This window comes from Dermacentor silvarum, chromosome 7 (genome assembly GCF_013339745.2).
Source record: "Dermacentor silvarum isolate Dsil-2018 chromosome 7, BIME_Dsil_1.4, whole genome shotgun sequence".
In the NCBI taxonomy this organism is placed as follows: domain Eukaryota; kingdom Metazoa; phylum Arthropoda; class Arachnida; order Ixodida; family Ixodidae; genus Dermacentor; species Dermacentor silvarum.
The window spans coordinates 16,265,577-16,279,306 of record NC_051160.1 but is presented as its reverse complement, the minus strand read 5'-3'; the positions used below and the strand labels follow the sequence as shown (position 1 = coordinate 16,279,306).

The window sequence follows — 13,730 nt, the reverse complement described above, 5'->3', positions numbered from 1 at the left end:
GATGGACTTTGAACCATTTTATCAAATTGTACAGCCCTCATGCTTTAGTACTTGTCCTGTCTGCTGATGTGAATTTCCTAATATACCGTGTGTCCCAGCTAATGTAGCCAATCTGTTGAACAAAACAAGAGATAAAAAAAAAAAACATGTTGAAACATACAAAACTTACGGTGTTCAGTCGTCAGAGGTGTGACAACCGATCACTATAGGTCTTAAGATCGGATCTTGCACCACGTTTTTCTAACTGTATAGCTTGGCTAACGTTAGCTGGGACACCTTATATTTCTCCTCTGCTTATATGAAGGCGATGTCCTGCAGCATTGCTGCAAGGGGCTGCAGTCGGGCCTACCTTACATTTGGGTAAATTGGTGCCATCTGATAGCTGAACCAGCATGTGTCATGGCGTCAACTTGGCATGGTGTCAGGCAGGTGGCATCAGGATACTATGCATTCTCTTTAACAGTGTAATCACGTATACAGCCAGTTCCTGCGTCTCTTTGCCAAGTGAACTTTGGGGCCATTCCACTGCCTGCTGGTTTATTTATTGGGCAGCAAAAGGTAGCGCTGTTGTGTGGTCACTGCAGAGAAGCCTTGCACCAGTACATGGTCCTACTGGCACTGCTGCACTTGGCTCCAGTTCCTGGACGTGCCGGATGCGTCCAGTGCCTTCCTGGGTTCCCTGACGGGCGAGGCCGTGACTTGGGGGACACCGCCGCGGTGGCGTGTCTGCTTGCGCCTGGCGGAGCGCACCCTGCCCAACCTGATGCAGGTGGCCTACGAACAGGTCTTCAAGGGAAGCCCCATCTTTGATGAAGTCATGGTACGTGAAGAAAGGCTCTCTATCAACATTGATTAGTATGAAGCACTGAGTATGATTCACTGGCACACTGAAATTACAGTTGTGAACAGCGTATCATGCAGCAACTTGTTTAGGAGCTTCACTTGTGCTGTCTGCATCACCATCTTTTATGCTGTCATTCAATTCAGTGGTGATGTAAAAGTTATCTCGCAGTTCATTTATTTTCCCATGGACGTCATTGTAGTCTTTAGAGATGTTACCAACCTTGACTTTCAGTGCACAAGCATTGACTTGGGGACGTATTCTGTGACGATCCACTTCGTCGATACTATCGCCCTGGCCTTGCGCCTTGGCCATCAGAGCGTGGGCTGATTGGCTACGTGCTCAACTACTTGCTCAACCAGCCAATCAGCGTGCCAACTAATGTATTACAATGGCTCATAATGAGTGTCTTGGCCTCTCTTGCTTACTTACCATATTTTGGATTGGTAGCCTTCGTCCTTACAGGTGTTTTTCTCCATTTATTTTTAAAATGTGCAGGGGGACATCATGGTGGATGAAGTGCGTAATGGCCTTGTAGAGTTCATTGACAGTCTGAGTATTTTGGATGCCTGGTCCAAGATCATTGCCAAGATTAAAGTTCGGGACACCAAGGTCTACACCTTCTATCCCATCGTTCTGGCTGACCCCAAGAACTTGAATGCATATGTCAAGAAGGTGAGAGCTTGCGAGAGCTTTAATTTGTGTGAAGAAGGTATGGAGCCACTGTTCTGATTGCATGCTAAGCATACTAAAGGCCTTATCAACCTAAGCCTCACTTTACATTACTATAGGTGCTGACTGCACTCGCAGTAATGTCTAACTTATTAGATCTTTGATTTTACTCAATGCTAAAACATGTAGAACATGCATGTATTGAAATGTTTGCATTGTAACATGTTGATGTTAGTTAGCAGGGACTTGAATGGTGAAATTATGAATTCAGCATTGTCACTCAACTGTTGCTCTCTTAATGAGTAATAAACAGCGGGACAAGAATGATCTGCACCTGCTACAGAAAGTGCACTTTAGGCTGATATGGTGGAATGCATTGAAACAGGCAAAGCAACAACAGGCACTTGCACTGAAGTGTATTTGTCATTTGTGTGGACTCTTTCCTTTGACTGATCTGTTGCAATCAAGGCGATGCTGCGCAACTTGCAGTAACTTATCCAATTTTTTTTTTTTTTGTATTACGAATGTGACCTGTAGTTACATAAAGTTCCTCTTATTACGAATGAAAGCATTCTGTCATACATTTGTATTTGGCTAGCTCTGTAGTTCATCTAGTTCACATATGATGATTCTCTTCTACAAATTAGGGTTCACTTGTCGTTCACGTTATTCACCCTGCATTTAAGGAATTGGTTCTTACCATTTATCACATGCTCATCATATGTGTGGTTTCTACTACATTTAAAAAAAGCGTTGCTTGTACAGCTGGGGGGGGGAGCACACAATTTGTTTGATGCATTGTTACACTCTGCCGCTGCTGTGGTTTGCACATGCATAGCTGTGCATTTGTTGGCTTGTTTCAGCAACACCGAACATATTCTCCCATGTTTTCTCGATTGACGTGCTCAGTATTGCGAGAAAATTTTAGTATTATGCAAATATCTGAAAAAAAAAATGCATTGTGTCTGAAGATATACTTTGCATGTACAGTCAACCGATTCTTTAACAGTACCGCGCGAGTGTCGACTGGCCGGCCAGTCAGCGTGTTCTAACGGCGCAAAGCGACAAGATCAGCAAGAATAGTGCATATGCACAAAGTTCACTCGAAGCGCTGATTTCGTCTGCTAGGCTCTTCCGACAGACATGACACCGCCTTTGTCACAATGAACTCAGTGGAAGCTTCCCTGCTTATCGGAGACAGCAAGTGCACGTAAACCTGGATGCGTCTTTTTCATAACATATGCTGCTGTAGTCCACATGCACCATAAGATACAGAACAAAGCAGGCAAAAAAAGGAGAAATAGTTGATGCATCACGTTTGAAACTAGATCGAATAGTTGATAATTGCGCTACTCCTTCTTGCCCATATGATACAGTTGCATTACAGCTTTGAACGTGTTGTTCATTATTTTCCTGTGCATGCGCACTAGAGCAGCACACGCTGCAAAAATTTTGTTAAATGGACGCGAGCCAGGGGCACACACTCCTGCTAGTATCTCCAATAAGCCGGGAAGCTTGCACCGAAATAATCATGCCAGGGGCTGTGTCGTGCTGGTGGGAACCGCCTGGCAGACGAAACTTGTGTTTCATGTGAACTTCGTGCACATCCGCTACTCTTGCTGCTCTCGTCGCTTCGCACCGTTAGAAAGGCGCTGGCCGATTGGCCATTTGACGCTCGCGCGGTGCTGTTAAAGAATCTGTCAACTGTACAGGAACGTGCCTCTTTCTCTTAAAATTGTAGAAAAATGATTTTGTGCTTACCGCTACTCTGATCTTGCTGCAATTTTGCAGAAAGATCACATTTTATGGTCTGGTTTGTTCAATGTAAGACTTGGTACAGTTACGTGCCTGGTGTTATAAGACAAAAACAAAAAAAAAAAAAGCAAAGTTGCCTTCATCTATGGGGAAGCTGTAGCTGCTGCCAAAGGAGTGCTAGCATGGACTTGTGTTGCCACCTGTTGCCTCGTGTTCCGAGGGAACCCTCCCAGCAGCCGGATCTGTGCGCATATATGAATGTTCGACATTAGGTGCCCGCCTAGCCGCATATAATAGCATGCCACAACACATTGACTCTTCCTAAGATGAAACCTTGCTACATTGTTGGCAACACAAATGTTTGAAGTCTGAAAAGACCTTGCATTGGAAATGTTGGTGTCCATTGCTAAAGCCACGCATTTCGTCAGCATGAAGTTTAGTTGTAGACAAAGCAAGAGCAAACTACATTGTCTTTTTTTTTCATTATCTTGCAGTGTATTTTTCTGTACTTTTATCTAGGGTGAGGAAGTTCTGTAAAGTAGCATTGACATCTTAATTCCCTCGAGGTTTGTGTTGTGTGTCGAGCATTGCGAGCTGTATGTTTTGCAGTCTCTATGAAGGATGAGTGAGACCTGTTCCTGGTCGGTTGCCTGGATGCACCCAGCATTGGGTAGCCTCGAATGCATCTCCTCTCTTTGGTTTGTTAACATCTGTTGCAGCTGGAACGAAGTGTCACCTGGGAAGGAGACATAATCGAGTACTACATACGGCTTCGAGGCTTTCTGGCACAGATGAAGGAGCAGGATGAGACCCTAAATTTTTTTCTGCCTAGGTGAGTGTGTGCAGGCTGGGGCCTGACTTACCCCTCGATGTAACGAATTATCGGATATAACGAATTGAATATTAGATGTTTCTCACCGATATCAGCATGTAAATGAATATATGCTTATAACGAATATTGAATATAACAAATGTATATCGGCTTCGTATGTGACTTTGGTATAACGAGGTTATACTGTAAAGCATGTATGTCTGACTTACTTTCTTGCTGCGGACTCGTTCAGCTCTTGTGCAGCACATATTGCAAGGCCTGCATATTGCACTGTAACACATTATTTGTGCCATGGTAAATTCAGTTCTCAAAACTTTAACTTTTTTTTTTTTTCAAATTGTACAATGATTGAATTCCGTGTATTGATTATTGCTCACAACTACGAAATTATGTTTGCAAAAAGGAACTTGTTTCTGAGTATGTTAGTATAGTTTTCTGTTGCAAGTTAGTATGGTGTGGTTGATATTATTGGTATGGTCTTTACACTAATTTCAATGGTGTGAAGCAAACACTCAGTTTGTTGCCTTATTCTCCTTGTGTGCTTGATTTGTGCCGTCGAAAAATTTCATTTTTAAATATGCAGCAGCTTTGTGAACTCTTCTAGGTTTCTGAGTTTAACTACTGGCTTATAAGCATATATATAACACTCGGGTTATAATTGCCATATAGGCCTAATGTTTGCCAAGTCTTTCTTTATGTGCATGCTTGCCTTTTCATGTGTGCACATGTATTACTGACCATTGGTTATAGAACAGTACTGAATCTACAGTTTCAAGCAATAGTTTGGTGGCCACAGGTGCTATAGAAAATTTGTTTCGCGGTCTAGACATGTAGCCTGAAAATGAGCGGTACAGTGCAAGTGGGTGTGTTCGGCCAATGCACTGCATGTAGCGATTCCATGTTGCGTGACCATTTCATAAGGAAATTTAGCTTTTTGTTGATTCACCGGTGGCCAAGTTTTTTTCTTGCAGTGACCAATAGTACATAAAATTTCCATTCAAGAACATGGGCCTATGGCTTGAAATTAGAAACTTGGCTTTGCACCAGCCTTACAGTCACTTTTGATTTCGTAAGAAGTCACATGAGGGATTAGACAGGAAGGGAACATTAAACTTGTAATTATAAACTGCTTATGAAACCGCCGACAAGCCTAAGTGTTACACACTCTTTATTACGATAGCAATTATATGAGCACTCCAGGTGCATTTATGCAGTCGCCGTGAGGTTCTGTATAAAGTACAACGACGATAAAATCGTCCCCGCGCGCCGAATGTTGCATGTGCGAGTGAAAGCGTGTGAGGGGGAGCTAGTGACAGCTCAGTCTCGCGCACGCAAGGGAGGGAAGTGGTAAGGAAGCGCGGCGTCATCCGTCGTGTGCAATGCTCCGGGGAGAGGGTATGGGGGGGGGCTCTACTTCGGGCGGCCGCGAAGACACAGGGCCCGGTGGATTGTGCCCCCAACGCAGATGGCTTTCAAGATACAGCGGCCCGTGTGCACCCACGCGGGCTGCTGTATCTTGAAAGTCACCTGCGTCGGGGACACAGTCCGCCGCGCGCTGTGTTTTCGCGGCTTAGTTCGCGTTGATGCGAGATGCAGCATGAAGGTCAATTAGCTCGCTTCTGCACTCCAGCGTTTTGACAGCCAGTTTCTGCAGTCATCGAGGGAGATGTATTCATGTTAGTTTGTGCGCGCGAGACACCATGCTTGTTCATTGAGTGCCTATGTTTACAATTCATATGGCCAATAAAACTACTATCCTTATTTTGTATAGCTGTCCACTAATTTGCTATCGCAATCGATGCTTCGCCTTTTGGGCGAAACTGTGACTTCCTTAATGCAGGTGGAAGCACTCCATCTTCGACCCAGAATGCGTTTACTACCCACGGAGAGATGTGGTGTGTAAGTGATAGAAAAAATGTTATAGTTATCTTGCTCCTTTTTCTTGTATGTTGAATCATACTTTGTTTTTGTTCTGTGTTGCAGATGTTCCCGTGGGTTTCTTTAACCTTACTGTTCCCACAAGCCCAGGAGAGAGGTACGCACTTCATATGAGGGTCGTCCAACTCAATCCGGGGCTTTTTTTTCTTTCCAGGTTTAAATGGATCTCTAGGCTGTAGGCTTTGTATGCAGTAGAAACTGGCACTTGTGTCCTGTTACTGGTAGACGGCGCTCATTTCCTGCGCTTCTGGATAAACTGTTGTTCAAGATGGCAGACAACAGTGTACGTCTACGTGGAACAGCGTGTTATGATGAAGTTTTTAGTGAATGAGGGCATAAAACCGGCTGAAATTTAAAGAAGACTTCAGGCTCAGTACGGTGATGATACACTCAGTTGCAGTAAGACATTTGAATGGTGTAAGCGCTTCAAATATAGCTAGCCGTAACTCTATTACTGATGATCCCGGTCGTGGTGGATCACAGCCCACGGTAGTCATTCCTGAGAACATTCAGCGCGTGGAGTTAGCTGATCCTGGACGATTGTCGCATAACCTGTCGTGAAATTGCAAGGGTGTGTAATCCGTCGTTAAGAACAGTGAACACAATAATTCATGATCATTTGTTGTTCCGAAAAGTGAGTGCACGCTGGGTCCCAAAGCAGCTGTCTGCTTTTGACAGACACAGAAGAGTTGAAATCTGTAGAGAACTAAAGGAACGCTATGAAAGGTAAGGCTAGGATTTTCTGAATCGCATGATGACATGTGACGAAAAATGGGTTCACCATTTCACCCCAGAATCCAAAAGAGCATCGATGCAGTGGAAGCATACGGAATCACCACCTCCCAAGAAATTTTGAACAGTTGTGTCTGCTAGTAAAGTGATGGCAAGTGTATTCTGGGATAAACAGGGAATTATTCACGTTGATTTTTTTACCCCATGGTGTCACTATCAACAGTGAGTGTTACTGCCTTGTTCTGCGTGATGTGCACAAGAGTTTACGGAAGAAACGTTCGGGTTTGATCACAAAGAGTGTGGTCTTTTTACAAGACAATGCGCGACCGCATACCGCTCAACGCACATTTCAAACAATCCAGGAACTTTGCTGGGACATATTACCACACCCCCCCTATAGTCCTGACTTAGCACCAAGTGATTTCCACCTGTTAGGGCCCCTTGAAGGAATTCCTTGGAGGAAAACATTTGAACATTGATGAAGTGAAGAACGGTGTCCTACAATGGTTCCGTCGTAATAATAAATCTTTCTATGCTGAAGCATTCCAGGTGTTAGTTAAGCGCTGGGATAAGTGTATAACTGTAGCTGGAGGTTATGTGGAAAAATAAATCGACCTCCCCGCATGGGATCTCCGATGGCTTAAAACTCCTCAGGACCTCAATAAAGTTCTTGACTGACTGACTTCCACACTTTGAAATTTGTTCTTCTATTTGTTTTTAAAAAAGTCCCAGATTAACTTGAACGACCCTCGTACATTGTTTCTACTTTCTTGTTAGTAAATTTTGTGTCCACTTGTAATAGAATAATGCTTTTATGTTTGTTGCTGCACAGCTAAGTTTAACTATTTAACCCTGTAATCGATTTGTGCTTTGAAACTGGGACTCTCATTAAAAGGTCCATGCAATGCTAATGCTTTCTTCATTGTGGGTACTGATGTAACATGTAAAAGTAAGCTCTCTCAGCTGACATGCGTCAGTGGCGAATGAGAGACTGATTGATTGGTTGGCTGACTTAATTGAACATCACATGACAACATAGGTGCAATGAGAAACTTTATACAGTGGAGAGATCTAAACTTTTTGCCCTATGAAGTTCTTTAGTGTTCATTTCAATACTTCGGCAGTAGCTCCTTTCAAACTTTTGTGAGACTCCCCAATGAGCTGAAGATGATGCCACTTTTATCAAGAATGCGACCAACAGCCGTAAGACAGAATTGAGACTAATTTGTCAAAAATAACTTTGCAGGATGTTCCACGTTCCACGTGCTGGGCCACGGCTCATTGGCTGCTTCTTCAGGGTCATTTTGGAGAACAGTGAGTTGGCTCGGTGCTGTCATAAACTTATCCGTGTAGCATTTTGCCCCCGCGAAAAACTTGTCATTTCACCTAATGCCCCTCACCAACACTAGTCAGTGAAAAGTCAATGCGTGAGAGACTTTTCTCACAGGCAGAAGTGTCCTTCCATACTCTGACATAATGTGGTTTTTAGAAGTAGTCTGTGTTTTTAGCACAATTTGCATTACAAGTAATCGTAATTCCCATTGTAATTGCCACGGAGATCCATGCAGTTAAAGCCTTGATTTGAAGAAGCAAAAGTTTCCTTTGAATGGATATAACGGACCTCCTCTAGTTCAAAATGAAGACTTGATCATTTTAAACCAATTAGGCTGAAACGTGGTAGCTTGTGATGTATAACTTGTCTCACTCAGCAGTAAAAGACTTCCCACGAGCTGTTGGTTATCAGGCAGGTCATCAAACCGGCTGTGCTGCTGAGTCGACAGCCACGTACACACACTATCGCTGTCTCCTCGTGATGAAGTGCTAGTGGTTTTCTGCATCCTGGGGCTGTATTTTATAACGAACCATTTCATTTTTAATTAATCATCTTCTTTGTAATTGGTTCAGATGAAGTCCCGCAATCGTTATCGCTGCTATTGGTCACTTGGCAGGATGAATGATAAGAATGGAAAATGAAGTGGATTGTTTTAAAATACGCCTTTGCATATAGCGGATAACGGATATAACGAAGTGCAGCTCCCCCTTCAATGCTATCATAGCAGTGTTTTACTGTGTGTGTATACAGGTATTATGGCATGATTTAGTGATTGATCACATAAAGCAGAGATGCTCTCTCTGGCAGTACTGTGTGGGTCAAAATCCCATGCTATATAAGCTAGTTCCTTAATTAAATAATTCTGGGGTTTTATGGGCCAGAACCATTATCTGATTATGAGTGTAGTGGGGGACTGCAATAATTTTGATTGCCTGGGTTTCTTTAACGTGCACTCACTGCTTAATACGCGTGCCTTATTGCATTCCGCCCCCATCGAAATGGGGACGCTGCGGCTGGGGTTGTACTGTAACCCCAAAGTCGGCAATGCAATGCCATAGCCGCTGGGCTACTGTTGCGGGCATATAAGCCAGTTTGCTGGGGCTTGGATTGCCTGCAGCATGAACTATGCTGTGATGGGGGTGGGCCAGCCTTTCTTTTTCTTCGCTTTACGGTGAGTGTGAACCTAATGACGATGGGATGGCCTGAGGACGACTCAATAATGACTATGGTCATTGCTGCCGGCATTAGTGTAATGAAAAGGTTGTGCGAACAGACAAATGAACAAACAACACAAACCTAGTTCCCAGCTTGTAAATGCTGTTGCAGAAAATGTTCAGCACTAAATGGTGTTTAATTATGCACATTGCACTTGTTTAGAAATTCTAGCATTGTTCTGTTTGACCATAGCTGACATAGTTGACCATAGCTGACATTGTGCACTTGTACACAGCAGCAGTACATCATAAGATAATAAATGATCGCAAATGACAGTGACGTAGAATCCACTCACTGCTTAATACACGTGCCTAATTAGGCATTGGTGCGTTACTGCATGTGGTGATGCATATAGATTGCTTTGGAGTTTTGATTGCCTGTTTGCTGCAGCTGGCCTGTACAAACCGGAGGGCCTCTGGTGGACAGAGGCGACGCGGGCCGCTTTCCAGGAGAGCATGGCCTGTCTTGAAGAAAGGCGCAACCAGATGGTGAGGGCAATGGCCGAGTCACCATTGTTGAGAGCTATGCATGGCAGCTATTACTTCAATGATAAATGAATTCTGTGTGTGAAACATGCGCATGTGTGCCCACTGGAAAGCCCACCGGAAAGCCATACATGACAACTTGCTGCTAACGTGAATTGAGGAGTGAAAGCATCAAGCTAATCTATAGGCATTGTTTGCTGGCAACGCTACTGGGACAAAAATGGAAGAACACAGAAGCAAGACAGGCACTGGTCCTGTGCAAGTCCTGTTCCTACTACAGTCCTTGTCCAAGTAGCACAACTGCCAAACACTGAATGCTCACAACTCACCCAGTTTTATGTTCTGGTGCTAATCTAGGCACTTGCCAGGAGCACCACAAGGGTTGCCTTTTATTTATTCAATTTTAATAAATAAGCGTATTTCTCTCACTCTACCGATTATAATCGCTACCTTTTTTTTTATAGAAATAGTATAAAAATGAACTGAAATCTTGTAAATTTAGCTTTGAAATGGCCTGGTGCCACCTGAAATGTCAACGTAACAAAGGTAGTTGTTTCAAGAAGCTTGTTGACTCCTGACACCTGTGATGTAGGATGTGCCTTTCTGCGAAATAACCTACCGATAATGATAATGGATTGCCCATTTGTGTTCCAACAAGACCGTGATGCACTGCGAGAATTTATTTTGACTCATGTGGCTGCGCGAGAACTCTGAAAGGTTGTGCCCTTCCCCCTTGATCTTCCTTTCTCCAGCCGGTACATGCCCCTTTGGATAAAGCATGCAGGTCCGCATTTGGCATCAAGAGGCTGGCTTTGCTGCACAGCTCAGTCTGATGGTTGAGTTTGCTGGGTATAAAAAAAGTGAAAGAAAGTGGAAGCCTCACATTTTATTTGTGCAGATATGGTATGCACGTTGTTGCAGCGACATTTTCTTACCGCCTTTCCCAATAGACAGCCACTGTGCGACACCTGAAAACGAAGCACTAGTTTTGAAAGGTTGTAGTGCTTTCTGGCACTGTGAACTTCTTGTGTAGCACACAGCCTGTGAGGAGGCGACACATTTAGTCCTGATAGGGAACAGTGTTCCGATATAAAAAAAGATAGTTTAGCTTACTAGAATGGTGCAGCCTGTGAGGAAAGGGCTCCCACAGTATCTGTCATAGCCTGTTCCTGTGAGCTGGAGCGTAAAAATCTGCAAATGTTGAAGCCAGTCTAAAACTGGACACATTTAACCTGTACCTTTTCGTTCTTCTCTTTCTACCGATGGCTGCAGGTTTTCCAACACAGAGGGATCGATCTGCACGATGTGAGCAGGCGCCTCAACTTGCAAGGTCTGAGTGACATTGAGGACAACGTAGCTGTGCGTGTCTCGGTAAAGGTGTTTGACTGACCGGCTGTTTACAAACCGGTACCTCAACCGAGGACTACAGGCTTCCTGGAGTAGAGCACTTATCCTCCCGCCAGCTTTTCTTCATCTACCTTGCCAGGGTGAGTGAATGAATCAGTCCATCACTGGTGGTTGAAGAATGAAAGCCTCACCATAGAGCTTCATTCCTGCTTACACATGAAGATTCTTTGCCGTTTTGAATCGATAGCTTTATTTAACTTCCTCGCCCACTTTCAATGGCCGATCTTGCACAATAAAAACTTGGAGAGAATAAAGAGTGCAGAGGAAAAGCGCATTTGTGGAGCAGGAGGAGAGCAAGACACCCGATTGGTTGGTGCGTACACGGGTGATGACATGGTACTAGAGGAGGGAAAGGTGAGGAGGGCGTGGGCCAGCTACGAGCGCCCGCCACAGATGCCTCCAGCGTTGAGTCCGACTGCTTGATGGATATCCATTGCAACGAAGTTGCAGCTAGAATACTAGGCATAGTAGGGGCTGCTACAGAGTTTCAACTGGGGTGCTGTGATTACAAGATATACAGTGTTGTGGTATCCCTTGGTATTGCGGTTGGCAGCAAGGTTGTGTGTCTGCTGATGTGCCCATAAGGTTTCGTGATTCATGAATGGCATGAGGTTATGCAGCCGGTTACACAAGAAAGCTATCGTTGACTTTGACAATCATGGTTTCTGGCACAACTTTTGTCACCCCTACTTCTCGACAGCAAAAATTGCTCGTCTGACAGGGGTATAACGTCGTTTCTTGGAAGCACTGAACCCTGAACTGAATAGACCGCACCTGTTGTACAGTGAGCTCTATTGTTGGAGATTATGTAGTCTACATCTTTGTGCTGTCGTCTTTGTTTTTATAGAGTCACTGTGAGGCTCCTTCAGTTGAAAGAAGCATTGAAGACATCCGCTGCTCATACAAGAGCAAAGGAAGATACAGGTGGGCTATGTCTGGTTCACTAAAAAAGAATGGCAAGCTTAATTAATGTCATGTTGTGCTAATATCCTGAAAGCGCAGAAGCTTGGGCGAGATTGTATGACTTCATGACAAGCTGCACTGCGCGATAGAACATGGTCGCGAGGTGAATAAAGGGCCATCCTGTCCTTTCTTCACCTCGTGCCCACGTTTTATAGCAGAGCTTAACATGTACTAAAATTCTATTAACGTGTCCATTGCATTATGGATTACCAATGGGTCCCATCTGGCATTCTTCTTCAGCACATATGCGATTACCTCCATCTCTATCTTTAAAAACTGATAAAAAAGATTTTCCGCTTACTGCTGCTTTGCTTCTGTCATATAGGATATGATGTCTGCTGGCCTAACAGAACTCACTTTTATAAAATTGATACTTGAAAAAAAATATATATAGAGATTGTGCTCTGCCAGCACCATGCTGTACACACGAAAAGAGAGCCAGTACAAACAAATTTTATGAAGAAACAGAAATAAATAGCTTCTCTAAAAAAAATTAATATGTATTTCACCCATAGAGTGGGAGATGACAAATGCAAGTCACCTTGCGGATGTCACCGAAGTGCCAATAGCAGCACCATCATTCGTCGCAGATAGGCCGATAGAGTTAACAGAGTAAGTGCTAAGGGAGAGGAAATGCAGTTGAAGGCAGATTGAGCAAGATTTGCTGGCACAGGATGCAATTGGCTCACGCAAGGTAGGGGTAACCGGAGTTCGCTGAGAGAGGCCTCTGTCCTGCAATGAAGATCAGTGCAGCCTTCACTTACTAACCGGAGGACGACTTCTCAATGTAGTAGTATACATGTCCTTGCTGACATACTCCTCGTTTTTGCTTTCCAGGACAAACCTGGCCCTGAGCAACAACCGTGAATTCACCGATGCATTTCAATGTGCCTCTGGCACAGAGATGAACCCCACGACACAGTGCTCAGTCTGGAGCTGAAGGGTCATCTCCATTATTTATTTTTATAAATCTAGCGAGGTTTAATAAAATATGCACTTGCTCTGCTATACAGATGGCATAATCAGCAGTGCATATATGCTCTCTCGTTTGCTTGCTCAATCTTTGTGTTTGTTGATGTTTTCTCATAGCTAACAGCCATGAAAAAAGTAGTTTACATTGCTGTGATTTGTATAGGAAGCTATAGATGTGCTCTGGAAACTTGTGGACACCATTTTACATTGTAGGCAGCTAGTATATGTGGGCCATCCATGTTTTATTGTAAGTGGTGGCAATTTACAGTGGCAGCTAGACCACAGAACAGCATGTCGTCTTTCTGGCAATGTAGCCTGGGGAGTTCCGCGATCACACCTGGCCTCTCATCACCTTCCTTGGCTGCCATCACAAGCATCCGCTGCTAGCGCCGCTAAAGGAGCTTGCCCCCGCTTGATAAACAAGGAAATACGGAACATGGTGCGAAAAGTGCTAAATGGCATGCAATAACTATGTTATGGAAGCAGCACTAGTAGTGCCACTACAGCATTGTTAGGGTAGTACACATCTGTGTGCTTGGCAAGGGATATCTGTGTTGAACAACTGATATCCATGTCCACTCGAGC

The 13,730-nt window shown here is 44.1% G+C and overlaps 2 protein-coding genes across 2 annotated transcripts in view; both read left to right on the top strand.

The window, feature by feature from the left end:
• LOC119457596 (neprilysin-2) overlaps positions 1–720 on the top strand; it is a 17,332-nt gene extending 16,612 nt beyond the window's left edge. Inside the window, exon 7 of the mRNA XM_037719212.2 lies at positions 585–720. The gene's annotated coding sequence lies outside the window, so the exon portion shown is untranslated. The remainder of the gene's footprint in view (positions 1–584) is intronic.
• LOC125946838 (uncharacterized) overlaps positions 1–13,730 on the top strand; it is a 15,864-nt gene extending 2,134 nt beyond the window's left edge. Inside the window, exons 2-11 of the mRNA XM_049670925.1 lie at positions 585–820; positions 1,340–1,516; positions 3,988–4,100; positions 5,941–5,999; positions 6,084–6,135; positions 8,017–8,084; positions 9,709–9,806; positions 11,076–11,290; positions 12,058–12,134; positions 13,011–13,730. Coding sequence (XP_049526882.1) covers positions 585–820; positions 1,340–1,516; positions 3,988–4,100; positions 5,941–5,999; positions 6,084–6,135; positions 8,017–8,084; positions 9,709–9,806; positions 11,076–11,192 — 920 coding nt within the window. The 3' untranslated portion in view covers positions 11,193–11,290; positions 12,058–12,134; positions 13,011–13,730. The remainder of the gene's footprint in view (positions 1–584; positions 821–1,339; positions 1,517–3,987; positions 4,101–5,940; positions 6,000–6,083; positions 6,136–8,016; positions 8,085–9,708; positions 9,807–11,075; positions 11,291–12,057; positions 12,135–13,010) is intronic.